Source organism: Anneissia japonica, unplaced genomic scaffold (assembly GCF_011630105.1).
Source record: "Anneissia japonica isolate Jap-2015-1 unplaced genomic scaffold, ASM1163010v1 scaffold6792_len961167_cov158, whole genome shotgun sequence".
NCBI lineage: Eukaryota > Metazoa > Echinodermata > Crinoidea > Comatulida > Comatulidae > Anneissia > Anneissia japonica.
In genome coordinates, this window is record NW_022701523.1 from 357,567 (window position 1) to 377,120 (window position 19,554).

General features: G+C 35.1%; 3 protein-coding genes across 3 annotated transcripts in view; 1 reads left to right on the top strand and 2 right to left on the bottom strand.

Annotated features, from left to right (window-relative positions):
* LOC117103576 (ATP-dependent RNA helicase DDX51-like) overlaps window positions 1–1,626 on the bottom strand; it is an 18,541-nt gene extending 16,915 nt beyond the window's left edge. The window contains exon 1 of the mRNA XM_033244158.1: window positions 1,532–1,626. Coding sequence (XP_033100049.1) covers window positions 1,532–1,554 — 23 coding nt within the window. The 5' untranslated portion in view covers window positions 1,555–1,626. The remainder of the gene's footprint in view (window positions 1–1,531) is intronic.
* A 290-nt stretch (window positions 1,627–1,916) lies between these two features.
* Window positions 1,917–8,515, top strand: LOC117103568 (protein adenylyltransferase FICD-like). The gene is made up of 2 exons (XM_033244147.1): window positions 1,917–2,266; window positions 5,022–8,515. Exons 1-2 carry the CDS (start codon window positions 2,050–2,052, stop codon window positions 6,083–6,085), a joined length of 1,281 nt encoding a protein of 426 aa, XP_033100038.1. The 5' UTR covers window positions 1,917–2,049; the 3' UTR covers window positions 6,086–8,515.
* A 903-nt stretch (window positions 8,516–9,418) lies between these two features.
* Window positions 9,419–19,554, bottom strand: part of LOC117103569 (transcription initiation factor TFIID subunit 8-like) — a 15,703-nt gene continuing 5,567 nt past the window's right edge. The window contains exons 3-6 of the mRNA XM_033244148.1: window positions 17,922–18,080; window positions 15,565–15,689; window positions 14,749–14,896; window positions 9,419–11,844 (exon numbers count right to left, since the gene is read on the bottom strand). Of these exons, the coding sequence (XP_033100039.1) occupies window positions 11,558–11,844; window positions 14,749–14,896; window positions 15,565–15,689; window positions 17,922–18,080 (719 nt within the window). The 3' untranslated portion in view covers window positions 9,419–11,557. The remainder of the gene's footprint in view (window positions 11,845–14,748; window positions 14,897–15,564; window positions 15,690–17,921; window positions 18,081–19,554) is intronic.

Here is a 19,554-nt window from a genome sequence, read left to right on the forward strand (position 1 = left end):
ATATATAAAGAATTTGCTAAAGGTAGACCAGGCCCAATTAGGCTAAGCCGAGCTGATTAGGCCAAGCCGTCCAAGCCGTCACGGTAAAAGTTGCCTTCCTAAATAATTGTAGGCAGTCCAAAAGACGGCCGGACGGATCGCTCTCTAATATACGCATGCACTATCTCGCCACTATATTTCCAGTAATAATTTATCTATGCTGTCCTACCTATGAAAATTTATCTTTAAAATTTTATTTCGTGAAATATTGCACACAGGTAAGAAGTGAACATGCCACAGTTTTAAACTGATGGGCGCAGCCATGTTTGTTGTCCGGTCACCACACAGAGCGGATCCTCCTTGTTTCTCTTTCGCGCTGCTGTGGATGTCTACTTCCAAAGTGATGGAAATACCAACGCGCTGATTGGCCGACTTGGCTTTTCTGCACAAAGCATAAGACGTACGCATCGGATCAGAGTTTAGTTTGCTAATATAAACCTAATCCCGAGTAAATCTTAATGCTTTGCATCGGCTGTACCGTGTATACAAATACACTCTTTTTATACTACTACTATAAAACTAGGCCTTTTCTAGATAGAAGCAAGGACTAGGCCTAGGCCTAGACGGGACGATAATGGAATGGAACTGCAGGGATAAGCCCAATCGGCTGGCGTTCGGACGGATGGTAAACAAGCCTAGGCCTATATAAATTGCCTTCGGGAGATAGAGTTTTTGAGTGTTTTGTAAAAAAAAAAAAAAAAAAAAAAAAATTCGGGCGGGGATGCTAACCAATTGTTTTATTTTACGTGGCCTAATTAAATATTTTTAAAAATCATTAAAAATCAACCATACAACCAAATTTAATTTTGTAAATGTTTTTAATGTTATAACACTTGGTAGATTTTGTCATATCAGTATTGTGGACATCCAATCAAATTTAATTTTTTTTAACATACCTACTATATATAAATTATGAAAGAAAATATACATTAATTAGATAATTGATTAAAACAGTATTAATATCGAACTCTGATGCCCACTGTCCAACATATATTTTGCATGCAGTACTGCACGCTAGGCGCTCCATACTAATTGCTGTGTATCGACTCGCGGCCGCTACGACCCTAAATCCTATTTTAGCATCTGACCAGGCTACTTCTGTCTTGGCAGTAATGTTTATTTGCTTTAAAGTAGCCTATGTTGTTACTTAGTAGAAAGACAACAAAACATAAATAAAAAAGTATGATAAACCGATTGACGAACGAACTCAATGATAATTAGGCCTAGGCCTAGTTATATTACATTTGGCGTTTTCGCTCCATATATTTGTTGAAAAAAAACCTCGACCGAAATGAAGCGCGACCGAAACGAAGCGCAACTGAAATGATCTGTATTCGGCCTATCCTAGCTAGGCCCCCTACTACTTCCTATACGCTACTTACTTCTCTCGTAACTTTCTACCTTCTACCTAGGCCTATCCCTTTCTAGTTTATTATAGGTTATAGTAAACGTTTATGGATGCTTAATTTAATCTGTCTAATACGTAAGGTACCTTTTTATAGAAAACAACGCCATGCCTTGATCATCGTTTTACCCTCAATCACCATGAGCAGCGTGCGCATGTCAATGTACAAATCAAAACATGTGGGCGCGGCCATTTTAAATTAAAGGTCCAATCAAAATCGGCCGAGTGTTGTAAGTTTGATTGACAAAAAAGAATATATTTACAGTGACTTTTTATAATTAGGAATACCATATTGTGTTTATATTTTGAAATAAATTTTTAATATTAATGATACTACATTGTTTATTAGTAGAACTGACATAAATATATTTAATATTGTACACAGAAATTAAGTACAAATAAAACTGCAGATCAACATTACGGTACGGGTCATTGCATATGACCTGGTTACCTTTGATATGACATTTCTTACGAAATTACGGGACTGACCACTGACATGATGATTTGGCGATGGCAAAGAAGGAAATGTGATGATGAAAATGGGTGGTTTAATGTATTAATATATTTAATAGTGGTGTATAAGTAATGTAACAAAGGTCAGACAAATGGAGGCATCTGTTTTTAAAGACAGAATTACTCTTATTGCAGTTTTTATTAGCGGTATTCTTTTAGCGTATGTTTTGCTGTCACTCAACGAGCACCATTCACTTGGTGGGCCGGGTCACCCACCTTACAGCATTGGACTACTCGGAACACCTCTGAGGAACGATGGCTTAAAAGACTGGCCCGTAACTGTAAAGGAACGTCCGTTTCTAAGGCCAGGTGTGTTATCTATATGATTCTAGTGTTAATTACTCGCTAACTTTATTCACATATTTTAGGCCTAGTTGGGAATGATCGGCTACCCTAGTTGGTAGGGTAGGCTTAGCCTAGTTAGGATTGCAGCATGCTACTAGTTGCTAGCTTTTCACCAACTGTACCGTGTCACGTTTTATAGACACCCTACAGTGTATATGGGTGTCTAAAAAACGAAGACCGAAGACCCGAAAAAAACAAAGACCTCCAATGTGGGTCTTCGTTTTGTAGACACCCATATAGGGTGTCTATAAAACGAAGACCCTTAATTCCTTGATATTCCTCATTTTATTCCGATAAAATAATGAAATAGGTACTTGGCACCTGTTTTATGATGATTTTGAGATTCTTTCAATAAGATAATTGAGAAATAACTGGAGGTCTTCATTTTTCGGGTCTTCGGTCTTCGTTTTGTAGACACCCATATACTGTAGGATGTCTATAAAACGAAGACCCTCGAAAATTTCACAAACAGACGCCCAAAAAAATTCGTAATTTGGATTTTGTGAGAGCCTCGCGTATTATCATCAAAATGAAAGAGAAAGAATAGGGGTCTTCGTTTTTGGGTCTTTGGTCTTCGTTTTATAGACACCCACGTCAAAGCGGCAAGACCAAAACAACATTAGGCCTAAGTCAAAACAGCAATAAACCAAAATAATATATGAAAGTTTTAAGAATTAAAACATACTTTCAATGTGCCCCTACATAAAACCAATTATAAACAAAGTGTACACGATTAATACGGTAAAAATGAGGCTATATTGTCATAGGAGTAAAACTTTAGAATACAGGTGTACAGACAAAATGAGGCTAAAAAATTTATGTCATAAAAGTATTAAAAAACGTGAATAATAAACCAATTATAAACATGAAAGTGTACAACGATTAATGAGGCTAAATTGTCATAGAAAACATAAAAGAATGACAAAAATAATAATAATAATAACAATTAAATAATTAATACAGTAATAATAATATAACATACAAATTCAATAATAAAAAGATGGGGGGAAACACAATGAAACTAAAACTAATACTAATAAATAAAACTTTCAAATACAGACAAAATGAGGCTATATGTCATAAAAGTAAAAAATGCGAAATAATAATAATAATAAACAACACTTTAAGATATAGACAGAGTGAAGCATCTAAATAATTTTTCATAGATGTGTAAAACAAAACCGTGATTAAACATTGAAACATTCAAAGCGGGAATAAGAGCCCATGGCAATGTTCGATTTGCCTATAGGGACAATCTCAAACAAAAAAAATCTCAGAAAATTATAAACTGCAGTCTGTGCCTGGTGGCGCTTGCTATCTTGGCATTGATTTCATTCCTTTGCCGTTTTGGTCTATGTCTATTGCCGTTTTGGAACATATTGCCGTTTTGGAACACATTGCCGTTTTGGTTTATTGCCGTTTTTTGACCTGCTACTGTCGGAACAATACTGTATTAATTTCCAATCAAATTTGTTCCGATTTGCTTCTTTCAGCTGTGGTACAATTGGTCGAAAAAGTCCTAGTATATTAGAAGCAGACCTGCCAACCGTCCCGATTTAATCGGGATTGTCCCGATATCCGATCTCAAAAAATGGGGACGTCCCTATTTTTAGAATTTCAGCCAAAAAAAAAGAAAAAAGAAAAAAGTTTACATTGTAAGAAGTATCCACTACTTGCCAATGTGATGAAGGGAATATTAGTCCGTAGTTCCCCGGGTATATAATCCCACCCCCCATGAACGCGAAATTGGCCCGATTTTGGAGGGTGGGATTATACCCGGAACGAAAATAACTATCGTTTTGCGAGGTGGCTGATGCATTTCAACAATTGCCCTAAGTTTCAATAGAATATCAAAAACAATATTCCGGTGAAGAAATCAGTCTTTACTCAGCATCAAAGTAAGAGAACACCTTAACTGTAGTTTAGTAGGCCTAGGCGCCTTGCTAGCTAGGCCATACCTTGGTCTTATGATATATTTTTAGCTGCGAATCTCTGTGAGACACACGAGTCTTCACGCTGTGAATTAACGATCCGCTGTATTGTCTATTTTTAGCTGCAGCTGTGGAACATGCGAGTCTTTACACTGTGAATTAACGATCCAATCAGCCCACAGGGAGGGTCTCTTTAGCAGTGTTGTCTATTTTTAGCCGCAGTAAACAACAAAAGAATTTCCAAGAATGGGCTTTGTATTGACTGTAAAGTTGGGGTTGGGATTATATCTGGTGGGACTATACCCGGGGAACTACGGTTTCATAGCAATAGTGACTGCGAGAGAGTTTTCTCTATTGTTGAAAAAAACAAGACTAAGCATTGACTCGAGCTAGCATGACAACAAAAACTGTAAGTGCTTTAATTACACACAAGCTGGCAATGTTGAACAGAGATGTTAAGTGTCATTCTTCTATCCTAAATAAGGACGTTAAAACTGACTGATTAAAATGTAACTTAAATATCTTTGTTAGTTTTGAGGAAAGAAAACCATTATATTTGAAATTAAGTAACTCTGTTTTTTTATTTAAAGCAACTGTACAGGAATTAGGATATATAATTACATCTTACAAATTATTTTGGGTGGGGGCGTGGCACCAATGAATAGCGTCCCTATTTTTGATATTCAAATGTTGGCAGGGTACTGTATGTAGAAGTGACATTGGGATTCAAAGGCAGCATGTTATCACCATATTTTTGAAACAATACTGATGTCCATTGTTTTTTTCAGATATTAAAGGTGAAAGTCTTGCAGCCCTGCACCAAGCTCTGGATGCCAAGCTTCAGGGAAGGACAGAGAAAGCACATAAACTGTTCCAACATGCACTTGCCCTTGATCCAAATCATGTTGAAGCATTGACAGAGTATGGGGAATTTATAGAGGAGGAGGATGTGGTGAAAGCTGACCATTTATACACATGTGCATTGACCATCAATGCCAGTCATACCAGAGCACTGGTCAATGTGAAAAGGACAAGTTTGATTGTACAGGATATTGATAATAAGATGCTAGAACGCATTGAAACAAAACAGGAGCAATTCCTCAAAGTACCTTCACACCATCCTGCATTAGACCGAGTTAAAAAAGAATTATATTATTTACATATCTACCATACAACAGCCATTGAAGGGAATACAATGACACTCGAGCAAGTTAGACACGTGATGGAAACGGGAATGGCTGTACCTGGCAAAAGTATCATGGAACATAATGAGATCATTGGTTTGAGTGCTGCTTTGAAATATATTAATCAAACTATGTCCAATCGCTTTGGTTCATTAACTATCCGTGACATCCAGGAGATTCATCGTCGAGTTATAGGAAACGTTGATCCAATCGAGGCTGGGCATTTTAGGACTAATCAAGTGTTCGTCGGAGACCACATTCCAGCCCCACCTTCAGACTTGGAGGAACTGATGGTAGAATTTATTAACTGGTTAAACTCAGATGAAGCTTTAGATCTACATCCAATAGAGCTAGCAGCACTGGCACATTACAAACTAGTTCATATACACCCTTTTGTTGATGGGAATGGCCGGACTTCCCGACTACTAATGAATGTAATTCTTATGCAGGCAGGCTATCCTCCCATAGACATCAAAGTTTCAGAAAGACATGAATATTACACAGCTATTAAGACCGGCAATCAGGGTGATATACGTCCATTTATACGTTTCATTGCGAAATGCACTGAGGGTATGTTAGATACGTACCTTTGGCTTTATTCCGATACATCAAATTCAACATTACCTGAAATTGAAGATGGCAAGACTATTATCCTTGGTCCATCATAAATTCAGAATGTTTTACTTTTTAATTTAGTCAGCAATACAATATATGTTGATCATGGGTGTTGACAAATAGCTGCAAATTTTAAACATGTGAATTATTATATATGCATGAATACATAAATTATGTACAATGAATGTAGTATGTTTGTTTTTATGTTAGTATTTATTTTTGTAATGAAGGTAATCATTTAATTTTATTGTTGAGAGTTCCAGTGATTCCAATTTTGGTGTACAATGCATCCTGCAATTTCCAAATCTGTCATTGTTACTTGTTCCTGGAATTTGCATATATTGGATTATTAACTTGTATAATTTCAAACATTTCCTTTACAATATTTTAATATAAAATGTGTCACTTTTGAAGTTCTTATAATTGATTATGACAGCAAAATACTTTCTATATTTTAATAAAATTTTGCTGTTCTAGTAAGGTATTCCAGATTAACACAGTAAGATGCTTCCCATACTGTAATCTTTTTTTTTTGTGTACTAATCCCATAGTCATTTGTTAAAAACTACTGCTATGTACAGCATGTATGCAATTTTGTAGTGTACAGTACTTAAGAATTGTCATTTAAAGGTTTCAATATGTTACCAAATCATGTCAGTATATTTGAATTGTTAAATGTTTGCTTCTTTTCCCCACCTACTGCATTAATGTACTTGTCAATTGTAGTCCCAGCCCCTCCGGATGCCCTGGGACCAGCAGGGACTTAGCTGGGGATGTAATTTTCTGTTACACATGCATGCGGAAGTCCGGGACACCTCCCGGCAATGCGGGGCATCGTTTTAACGTATCCCCGGCTAAGTCCCCGCCACTTACCACCGTAGTCCCGGTAAAATGCCCTGCTAATAAATGATTGGATGATAAAACCTACTTGAAGGTCTAGTCTACAGTAGGTCTAAATCGGAGAAGCATGTGAGAGCTAGGCAGGAGCTAGGCCAAGTAGATGAGCTTGCTTGATGGAAGCACTACGCATGCGTATCACTAAGCAGATTTCCATGGAAGTTTGGAAAAGTACAAACAAAAAGAGAGACAGAGACAGATTGATCATAGAAAAAGAAAATACTGTAATTGATTGATTGAATAATAACTGATTGATAGAATATCATTATTCAATATCAAAACAGAAATTAGGCCTAAATAAGAAAATGAATACATGTAGTAGAAACTGATTACCTTGGCTTGGCTCATGTACTGGCATATTTTTGACGCAAACACTAGGTCAAGTTCATGGTTCACAAATTTTCACGCAACACACTCACATGTGCCGCCACCTTGGTCCTCAGCGTTGTGTGGTTAGATGTTCAATTTTTATTATGTAATTTATACCGTGATCTATAAAAAATGAAACCATGATGGTAGACCTAAAGCACTGGTAGGGGATTTTTTAATTACCAAACAGACAGTGTTGACAGAATGCCAGGCCTAGTGTAAGCTAGTAGGACCAGACCCAGTTTGACAGCACTAGGCTAGGCCTACACACCCGAAACCGTGGCTACTCTAACATGTAAAATTCCCGGCCCTTTCGAGGCTTGTTACATCTACGGGTAAATTTTAGGTACGTCCCGGCACTACGGCGACACAACTATGTGTACATCCCCGGCTCAGTCCTGGCTAGTGCCCCGCTATGGCCTGGGGGCCGGGCTACAATTGACAAGTGCATAAGTGCTACTATTTTAATTTGTAATTGTGTATGTTAAATAAGTGTATATATTGAATTCAAATTATATTCTGTAGATGGTTTTATTGAGTAATCAACATTATTTAATTCAGGTATCTTAAAGAAAAGTATTATAATTTTTACTATGTTCTCTTCTTTTTTGATCATGATGTGGCAGCAGCTGAGTGTCAGTCAAACTTGAGGTAGGAGCTCAAATCTAGTCTGTCTCATTGTACAAGACACTTAAAAAAAATTTTGCACATTGTGTTGTGAATATATAGGTACATACAATAATTAGTGGTATTATTGTTAAAACCACATTGGCCCTTTTTTTTTTTTTTTGTGAAGGAGCTATATAAGTGTTATTGCGGTATGTTTTGTTCATTGAATAATTGAATGACAATTGAAATAAATGATGAGAGTAATGACAGTAGCACAATTAGTACTCAATTATTTAACATTCTTGTTGATGATGTGCAATATAATGAGATCCTAAGCCTACAGTATATGTAGTGAAGGCAAAATTAAGTTGGTTATATTTTTTTTTACTTTTGAACAGTTTTTTAATTTGTCTTGTTATGAGAATATGACATGCATACAGCTGTTAAAATGATCACGCAACAAGAGAATGAAAATGTCCAGATATCCAAAATAATTTAAATTATTTTAAAATTTATATTTAATATAATGGGCATCTTTTTATAAAGGTTTTTTTTAAATATATATATAAGAAAGATATTTGATACTGGTTCTTTGTAATACTGTAGAACACAAATAAAAAGCCATTACCTAAACAAATGTAATTAAAATGTTTGCAACCCTTTTTGGCATACTGTAGTCTGCTCCACTATCTGTACAGTAAGATAACTAAACTATTGTAGCCTCAAATATATTTATTAATCAACTGTTTATAATATTTTTATTTACATTAGGGGTTTAAAAACACATGAATATACTGTATATCTATATTTTTGAATAAAATGTTCAGCCAAACAAATCAAATTGAAATCAATGTACTGTAATATTGTCTGTTATTATTTTGTATTTGTTAAGATCAGACGAGACTTTTTTTTATACCATTTCGCAAACATCGTCAGAGGTGGCAGAAAAAAAAATTTAACAAAATGGTTTTGCCAAAACCATCTAGGTGGAAGAGAAAAAAAAAATTATTTAATCAGTCTAGTAATGAGATTAATTATATAACTTTAAAGCATTTAAGGAAGAAATGTATATACAGTATTTATTCATAGAAACACCTGCCCCCCCCCCCCCCCCCACCTCCCGAAGTGACTAAGCAAATCTAATGGAAGAAACATTCTCAATTCAGTCTACTAATAAATATTTTACTCCAATAGATTTACATTTATTTAACCAGGTTTTGATCTTTATGATTATGCAATAATACACAAACACATTTGAAATACAGTATTTCATTTTTCCTTTTTTTTTTTTTTTTTTTTTTTTTTTTTTTTTTTTTTGTGGTAGGGGATGTGCGCTACATTGCCAAAAATAACATTTTATGTTTATTTAAAATCACCATACCTTGACAGTAGAAGGGTTCGCTGTCAAGGTATAAAAAAAAGTTTCACCTAATTAACTGCATCTTATATACTGTAACAGCATTGATTTGCATGATGAATAACTTCAAATAAATTGGAAAAACACAGAAATGTAAACATAAAAAAAGAGATTTTAATAAAAATCAGTTTCTTAAAACTTGCTGACATCAACATCAGTTATTTAGTGTATAATTTATAAATTTATGGCAGTAATTCGAAAATCACAAGTGCATGTTGAGAGGATGATGAAACAAAAGAGTGCATCTGGTGGGATTTGGACCTAAAAACTCTATCAAGACTATGTTTTACCGCTAGACCTATATGGTAAATGTGCAGATCTAATCCCTAAATACATTTCCTCATACAACTGACTTTAACACTCACGCATATTGGTGCCATGGACAAGCTGGAAACTAGCTTGTAGGCTGCAGCAGGAAAATCAGTAAATAATAGTTTTGCTTTGTAGCACTATAAACACATTTAAACCCCTGCTCCTCAACCTTTAGGTGACGACCCACTTTCGGAATGCACATTCTGTAGTGACCCAAGGCATATATTGTCATACCAAATAATATTGTCATGTTATGTATTGATTACTTAGGCCCACAAGCCATCAACCTCGGCTAAGTCGAACATAAAGTAGCAGTGAAAAATTGTTTCGATTTTTATTTGCTTAACAAAGTACTCTAGACTTTTGATATTGTGTGCTGACTGTAAGAAAATTTATGATTATAGCACTAGTGTACTGTGGGTGATGCTAACTTGGCAAATGTACAGTAAATTTTAAAAATTTACCAGTCGGAAAAAGGTTCAAACGAACTGAAAAAGCAAAGAAGCAACTAATAATTTTAAACATTTTGTTTATTAACTGACCACTTTTTGACAGACCACAAGTTAATTGATTAGGTTTTGAATAGGAAATAGGACTAAATTCCACCTGTATGTTGGACTCAACCTCCTCCCTCTTGAAATCACTCATGAACCTGGACGGTTAATGATAATTTACATTACTTTCTTCTCTTTAAGATTTCTAATGACTGATTAAGAAACTAGGATGATTTCTTCTTCAGTTGAAATTCAGTGTCACGGCTCTGCTTTTATGCAAATCAAGTAGGTCAAACTACCCACAGTGAGCTTTTGCAGAAAATCAGGCTAAGGTTCTTTTATACACTTGCCTAGAACTTATTCATTTCTTCACTAAATTGCCTCAACCAATGAGAAAGAAATTTTCAACTGATTCCTGATAGTTTTCTATAAATAAATATCTCTTAAATACATGTATTGATTGAAAGTGTACCATAGTATTTATTTTTCGTTCATAGGTCTAATCTTAGATTTTCGTCAGTGTCAAAAGGCAAAATACTAAAATAACAACGATGCTGTGAGTAACAATCTTTCTCTTGAATGAACCTACCTTGTTTGAATTCAAATTGTTTTTATTGTTTTACTTTACCATAGCTCTGATGGTAGTTTAAAATATATTTTTATTTAAAAAAAAAAATTTTTACTATTGTATTACAGTACTACTACAGAAAATCATTTAAATTGGTCTATACAATGTAAAAATAGCAAATTTTTCCCGGGGCCTCCAGCCCCTGAACCGCAAATCGGTGCCCTTGGCAGCTGGCTGGCCCCCAGCCTCAGTGCCTGCTTTGCTTGCAACCTCACCACTTCAATTCTCGTGGCTACGGCCCTGTTACGCCTTATTAATGCGGGTTATATTCCCGCCTAATTTTAATTATCTTCCTTGGAGAGATTGACGACAGTGCAACCATGAGAGTTGATTTTATGTTTTGGGTTGACAGAAATTTCTAGCTGTTGAGTCAATAGTAGGACTGGCCGCTATGCAGAAGTAATTTCAACTATGATTCGAGATTCGCTTTTACCAAAGTTTTTTTCAAATATATATAAAGCCATTGAGGGCGTACAACATCCGATTAAAAAAAATTTGATTTAGGCCACAGGCTACAGGCAGCCGGCTCAACCTTTTCTAAAGGGGATGGGGATGGGGGTGTCTGTTCATGCAGGTAATAGAGACCTTATGAACAAAAGTTTGGCACTTGTTATTATAATAGTTGATCTAGAACTTTTATAATACAATAAGAATGACCAACTGAGTGAGACTTTTTGTGCAAATTAAATTTGCCTTGGTATCAAAGTTATGTATGCAAATCAATGCCCCACCCACCAGTATCTATGCATGGCGCTGGGATGGCGAGCATGTTTTTATCAGCATTCACCTGCATACTCTTTTAACGTCCTTTTGATTTCTTCACCTTTGGTTTTTTAACTTTTCTGAGGTAGGGGTTGTTAAACTTTGCTTCTCGTTTGTCTCTTTTATCCTTTAATGTTCCTTCTATAATCTTTTCTTCTTTCACTTTCTGTTCCTCAAGTTTTTCTGCATCTTCGTTACTTTTCCGTTGAAATTCTTTTTTTGCTTTTTCTTTCATCATATCCTCTTCAGCCATGGCTAATACCTCGTGCTCAGGTGGCAGTAAGGCTGGTAAATATGGATGAGGTGAAGGTGTGCAAGCTATCACTTTGAAAGAAACATGTAAAGTAGAATTACTCTTTTCGTGTTACACAGTAAATGCATAGCCTCCCCATGGTGCAATTTTGTCCAGTACAAAATGTAAAAATATTTTGAATTCTAAAAAAGGAAAAAGCATTTTGAATTTGTTTAGTATTATGATGGTATTATGGCCATGGTGGAGACTTCCCCCTAGTCTCTTCTAGGGTGTGGGGTGGGGTGGTTTGGGAGAGTCTATGAAGTCCCCCTGCTATTTACGCCACTACCAGTTGGGAGTAAAACAATTACACTCAAGTAATAAAAAAAATCGCCTCATTTTCAAGCTTCCACCTACCACCCACCCACCAACTTAACCTCTGCACCCCATCAACCCCCCACCTAGGCCTAGAGCCCCACCACACTGTTTAGGCTGCTAGGTAGATTAATGAATAGCAGGCTACCTGTAGTATATATCCAGGTAACCAGCCTACCTAATTTAGGCTAGCCATCTAGTTAGGCATAGGTCGAGGAGTGCAAGGTAAGGCCTGCACAGAGAATATAAATATTCTTCGCTCAAAAGTTAGGCTTTGATTCAGGTTTGGACCTAGGCCTAGCAAGCTAGGCCCCTCATCTCAATTCTGATTGTCTTTGGGCTTGGCTTGATCGTCTCTTTTGTAAGTAATCATCAGCATCTAATCATATCATAATCATCATTACCAATGGTAGATCCAGGAATTTGAAATAGAGGTGGCCCAGGGAGGGACTTTTACAAGTGGAGGGTCCAGACTACCTCAGCTTGGTAAAAAAAAAATGATTGGCTATGGCCTGAAAATTGCAATCTGACTGCTATTTGAATGAAATATTATCTTCCTCCCATCTTTTTCTTCTCCATAAACTTAATGTTCTCAATGTCATCGCAGAGCCACTAGACAGTGATTTAGTTCACTTTTTGGCAATCCTGTCCAGACAACTGAGTATTTTTTCCTCTCCGTTATTTTGTGTTTGTTAGTTATTTTGTTCACTGAACTAAATAAATGAAATTAAATGAAATTTAAAAAGAAAAAAAATTTCCTAAAATTTAGAGAGGCTTGAGGTCACCAATGACTTGTTGGTACTTTATCCAGCAAACCCTGCAGTTAGTTGTTATTAGACACAATCTATAATTGCATACAAGAGGGTGTAGGAACATTTTGAGAAAAGACCCAAAAAATAACTGAAGTAAGTAATTGACCATTAGCTTCAAGGGTGTTGCTAAATTTACAACATGACAGCACAGTCAGGGGCAGATTTTTTTAATACATGGTATTGGTATGCATTGTAGTTCCATCTCCCACACTGGATCTTTCCCTGACAAGTTTTAGCACACAAATTTGAAGAGGTGAATTAGCACATAATTGGATGGTACCTCATATAGTTGTGGTTGTTCAGTGCCTGTATGATACCAGGAAATTGACTACACATAATCAGCACCCACAGAAATAATCAATTATCATCACAAATTATGTTTTGTGGTAAAAGTGATATAATTTACCATATTATGTTATACTAGCTGTGTACCCATCCTTCGGACGCGAATCAAGGCAAACTGAATGAATGAGACTAATTTTTAAAAAAAGTATTTCATATGATAGTGCTATGGAATAGATTAAGCCCTGATGTACAGTCTTCTATCAATTTAAGTATTTTCAAGAACCAAATTTGTATTTAATAATTAATGAGAACAGAGTATAATAGTATACACATTGCATAAATCACTAATTTAATGTTTTCTTGCTTTGTTTTTATTAATATTTTACATTTCTTTTTCATAATTTACAGTTTACTTTTCTGCAGTGGATTTTCTTCATTTTCATAATTTATTTTGCCATTTTTGCTAGAGATCACTTTTATTTTACTAAATTGTTGACTTTTGCATATTATAAAATAATTATGTTTTGTATCTATATCATTTAATTTCTTTGTTAAACTTTTGTTTATTATGTACCGTACTGTGTAATTTATGTTAATTGTAAATAAGGTAATTGTGTCAATTGTAAAGAGGCATGAATATCTGGAGCTACTTTGTCCTTCAGAAATGACATTGTGAAAAAGTGCCAGCCGGGACTAATTTAAATCAGTTTTTTATTAATTATTAATAAATGATGCAATTTTGGAAAACACCACATAGCCTAGTATTACCTGACCAGCACCAAACTGAATATTTGAGTGAAAATTTGGTTTAAATCAGCTCAGTAACAAAAGAGGAAATCCCGGACACACAAACCCCAATTTGCTTTTTATATATATAGATTATGCTGTTATTGGTTTCCAGTCTGAATCTCTCTCTCTAAATAAACACAGAATCATGGAAACATGTTATGTTGATACAGAAGGAGACTCAGATGCGAGTCCAGAGTTATTTTGTTAGATCTGTAACTTACTGAACATTGGTAACACATGTGGTTCTTTTAAATGAGCAATTTAAACTTTTATTTATTTTTTTCAATTTAATTTTTGGTGAGAGTATATCTTTAAGTACAAGCCTGGAATAGTGTATTCATATATCATTAAGCACAGGCTACTGTACCCTACATGTTTAAAGCTGGTTACCACCAGGTCAGAGTGCAAAAACCAAGGCGAATGTATGCAATCAATCAGCTTAAAGGATACAATTTCCACCACTAAAACTATCTTTGGAGGCATTTGATAGCATCTTGGCTGATTTTGTGGGGTTAGGTAGATTCACCTCACAGCATGAGACTTAAGGCAGAAAGAATTTGCAATCACCACTGCTGTAGACACACTATCATACGTGTTAACACTTGCCCAAGACAAGGCACATGACTTTCATCATTCAACTGGTCAATAGAAATATCATTATTGTAATGTTAACAACTATTTTGCAATGGTTTTACTAAATTTCTCTGCATATCAAAAAAAATGTAATTTTCTTACGTGGAAATAGGTTGCTATCACCAGGAAATAGTGTCTGAGTTTCTCCCGTCTTTGCAATAAAGCGTGTCAGCGCCCTTTCAACGTCTCGTTTCTGAGTAGCTGCCTTCTCTCGCAGAGTCTGATAATCTTTCTCTTGTTGCCTGTAAGTCTATAAAATACAAAAAACAGGCAACATAAGTACTTAATATATAAATATGTATTTAACTCGGATTCAGAAAAAAAACTTTGCAAAGAGTCAGTAATGAAATAATACTGTATAAGGAAATGGCATGTCCTTAAAAAATTCTAATCTCATCCAACCATAGTGGGGTTGAGGTGGATACAAACTCTTACATCGCTTATCCATTTTACAAAACAGATATGTAACTATTGATTACAACTATGTCCAGCATACTCATTAATATTACAAGTTAATTTTTGAAACAGAGTATCCATCTGATTGGTCAGTAATCAGTGGGTTGGACACGGTCAAATACCTGAATTGTACATGGGACCCTGTCCTGAAACTTTCTTTTGAACGTTACTGTTTTCAATAATATAATACTCTCCCAATAATATTTTTCTATAATTTTATTTCTTAATTTGAACTTTATTTAACCTACAAATCTGACCTTTGAATGATACTGAACTGAATAACTTTCTAATGGAACTCAGACATGTTTGAGTGGCAAATCCAGACCAGTTGTTAAATTTGTCTGGAACTCGGCATTACTGATGTAATTTAATTAGGACTGAATGACACAACGTAAGTCCAAAAGTGATGTGAATGTACATTTGCGTAAACAAACACCAATAAATGGCTGTTCAAATACTGACTGCTGTTTTGATGTAGGAGTGTGGGTCGGGGAATTCAGGTAGGTAGTGTGGTATGTGGTTTGGATGGTGCTTGCGAATCCCAGCTTGCAGAACTTTCGGAGTAGTCCCCTGACGCATCTGTTCTTCTAAAAATTCAATGAAAACAACAATATTTTTTATAATCATGAAGACAATATTTAGTTATCATAATAATTCATTAAATCATTTTATAATTCATAACTGCAATATTTCTTCTTATTGAGTCCATGCACGAGCTGTTGAGCTATGTAAGTTTAGTTTTAAGAATTCAACGATACGATTTTTGTGTATAAGCAATACTTATAAATGCAATACTAACAAATATACTTGTTTTGTAATGAATATAATGAATATTTTATTTATATTTATAAGCTATATCTAATTGTTTTTCTTATTTGTTGATTTTTGTTGTTCCTTTTTTCTTTGTCTCTTCCTTATCTTATTTGTTTATTTTGATTAACTTCTATTGTTGAACATTTGTTGAACGTGCATAGAGACCTAGTATTACGCACTATATAAATCTACAGCCATAACCATTACTGGAAAATTTACACACAAACACCATACACAACTATAAAACAGAAATAAAGTTGCCAATGAAAATTTGTGGTGAACAGGTGTCAATCACCTCCATATACTTCCTACCTTAAATAAATTATCACAAGTATTTTTTTTATTTATCTGAACCATATTTAATGAGGGTGAACCATCCAGCAGAAGCTGATTATTTGGGACCCTCAAAATATCAAAATAGAATCTATCAAAAACAGACAATGCCATTTATATGATGCTACTAATATTACTCTGGTATGCATATAATGCTCACTCAGAGCAGTTTATAAACTGGTCACATTTGTTGCATTATCTCTACATCTCAAACATTCTTATAAAATAATAAATGGATTAACAGGCTTGTGGGCTACAATATTCTTTTTTCTTCCTTAGATTTATACAGTTTTGTTTTTTTTTGTAATTTTCAGTTCTGGTTATAGTTTGATTTATTTTACAGTATGTACCTATTGTATTGTGGTTTTTATGAAAGACTAAATAAAGAATGAATGAAGGAAAAACATTTTTGGAAATTGCCAATAATATATGTTCATTGAATTATCTTAATTAGCATTGAAGTCATTATTATTAAGATAATTATTGTGATATTATTATTGTATTATAACATTACTTTAATTATTTTATTATTTAATATGAAGATAACATTTTTAATATTATTAATAGTGTTAGTATTAACATAAATTAAAATGATGATTATTTTTATTGAATCATAACAAAGATACTAGAAATACAAGATAGAGCACTCACATAGCAAATATGAGTCCGGACGTATGCGGTGCCCTTCTCTTTTAATGATGCAAGTTTTCTATATTTGGTCCAGACGTACAGGGCGCCCTTCTGTTGCTAGATATATCCCGACGCACACGGCACCCTTCTTTTTCCACTAATGGAGGAAAAATTTATCACTAATCAGAGTCCGGTCATACGATTCTGCGCTTTGGTGTCATTTTATTGTTTTGATTTATTTAATGCCTACTTGTTTGTATATTATGGATAATGGCAACGATTTCAACCTCCGGAAAAGGAGGTTATGTATTCACAGTTATGTAACGGCCCATGTAATTTTTAGATCCAGACGTACGTGGCGCCCCAGTGTTTGTATTCCCACCATGCATTTCGGTGGAAAAGTTTTTTTTTTTCTGTGGAGAACTCTTTCTTGTGTTTCTAGTATCTTTGATCTTAATCCTCACTGACACAGCCTACTGTCTTATGACACCACTCACCCACTAATTTCAAATGCTTACCATCTTATCTTAAGATTATGAGTTCAAGCCCTTAAATGTCACAATTTAATTCAAAAACATCCCTTCTATTAAATGAAAGACATCCAAGCTGATAAATTATCCTACCTTAGACATTATGAAGCTTAACATTGTAAAGTACAGCCACAGGAAATACATAGTGCAGAGGCGTGGATACAGTAGGGGGCACATGGGGCACCCCATTTTGTCACTGAATTTTAAAATTTCAATGCATATCAATGTTATGTATTGAAATAAGTGCTACCCACTTATCGTTTCTGAAAATTTATCTTTGATCTCATAACTTGAGGCCTGGCTAGTAATTCTTTCTAGCATTCTGGAATTACTTTTCATCTTCTAGCTTCTCTGCCTCTTATAGTCTCCAGACATCTACATCTCTTAGCAACAAGCTTCCTCTAACCCCTCGATATTGTCAGACCCAGCTGTACATTCTTCCCTTTGCACTGCATTCTTAAAAAAAATAAATAAAAATATTCTGAATGTTGGATAAGAATGTTCCTGACTTACGATGTAGAGCCATCTTCTTACAGCGTTTTGCATAGGTCTGTAAATCTTTGACGTTTGAACCCATATCCACTATGGCCATTGCAATATCTTTAACCAGAGGCAGAGTTCTTCCTGATAACTCACACATCATCCTGGATGTTCTGCCCAGCTCAGTTATATCTAAATGAAATAAAAGAAGAAAAACAATTTATAACTCTATGCCATAAATAGATTCCAACAGCAATTAGTGAAATCATATTATATTATTAATAAATTAAGTTTGGTGTCTAGCACAATAGTAGACTACATCACCTCCCAACTTGAATCACTTGGGACAGTCCCAGTGCCAAGGTTTAAAAGGCTTATGGAATTAAATTATTGAAACATGTGAAGCCCATGCATTTATATTTTTTTTTCATCTCATTGAAGTATAGACCACATGTCATATGACAACATATTTTTTATGTTTAGCATAATTGTTGATATTTCTGTAAAGCCTTTCATACAGAGCATGTTACCGCAATATTGTGGGAATATTGCTGCCATTGCCTTCTGTATGAAAAGGTCTAAAACAACCATAAATTGCAATATTGCAGACCTAGTAATAATACTGCACGATTCCTGTTATGATGCAAAGAGCAGTCACAATCCCACGATACTACCACAATATTACTGTAAAACCACGAAATGAAGCCCTGGACTTCTTTTTCTTTTCCAGGCTACTTTTGCAAAGTAAAGAGGGGGTTTCTTTTCAAAATAAATGGTGTACATTTTGGGAATAACTACTAAAAACAATAAATAGGGGCACTGTAACATCAATCAGTATCATTGAGTGTATTAACTGGCAATAAATCACCTAAAATACTGTATAGTCTGTGGGTATACTGTACTATCTCGAAAAGAAGCCCATGGGCTTCTTTTTGAGATGGGCTTCTTTTCAAGGTTAAAACTAAAGAGGAGGTCTTCAATTTAAGGTGGGCTTCTTCTTGAGATTAAGCACATTGGGCTTCAATTTGAGGTTTTACTGTACTTTATTTAGTCTACATAAAATGGCGAATTGGACTGATGTTTAGGTTATGTAGAACAGAATTGTTGGCATAATGGTGAATATGGCGGATATAGAGAGGTGAAGGGGAAAATTGACAATGGTCAGGATAATTTGTTGGGACTTCTACCTCACTGAGTCATAGAGGCAAATTGCCAGATTTCCGAGACCACTTTGCTGAATCCCAGTTGGCCGAAACTAAGTTTGCCAGACCCAGTTTGCTGAAAGTCAGTTAAAAAACAGTGAAACATTAACAGCAGCATAAAATTTACGACCAGCTTAGGTAGGGCCCAAACTAGTCCCACGACCACTAATGATTACAGAGCTAAACCAAGGCAATATATATACACAGCCCAGGTGTGAATGCAAATAGTGGAATACAAGCTATGTGGCTCGGTTCCATTAGATACAGAGAATATTTTGTCATTCTTAACGCGTCCTACGAAATTCTCCGTCTGCAGATATTGAGATTCCTTCCAGTTGATGCTTAGTTTATTTTGTCATTCTGATCGGATTTTCTCTACTGTTCCGTTTTAATTTTAAATAGTTTTGCATTATGTGGCCGTTTGCTGTTTTATGGGTTTTTCCCATTTGCCTTTTAAATTTATA

What these genes read in the sequence shown, in the direction of transcription:
- LOC117103568 (XM_033244147.1), top strand. Translation starts at nt 2,050, where the DNA reads ATGGAGGCATCTGTTTTTAAAGACAGAATTACTCTTATTGCAGTTTTT. An exon ending in ACGTCCGTTTCTAAGGCCAG is followed by an intron (nt 2,267 to 5,021) that starts GTGTGTTATCTA and finishes TGTTTTTTTCAG; the next exon opens with ATATTAAAGGTGAAAGTCTT.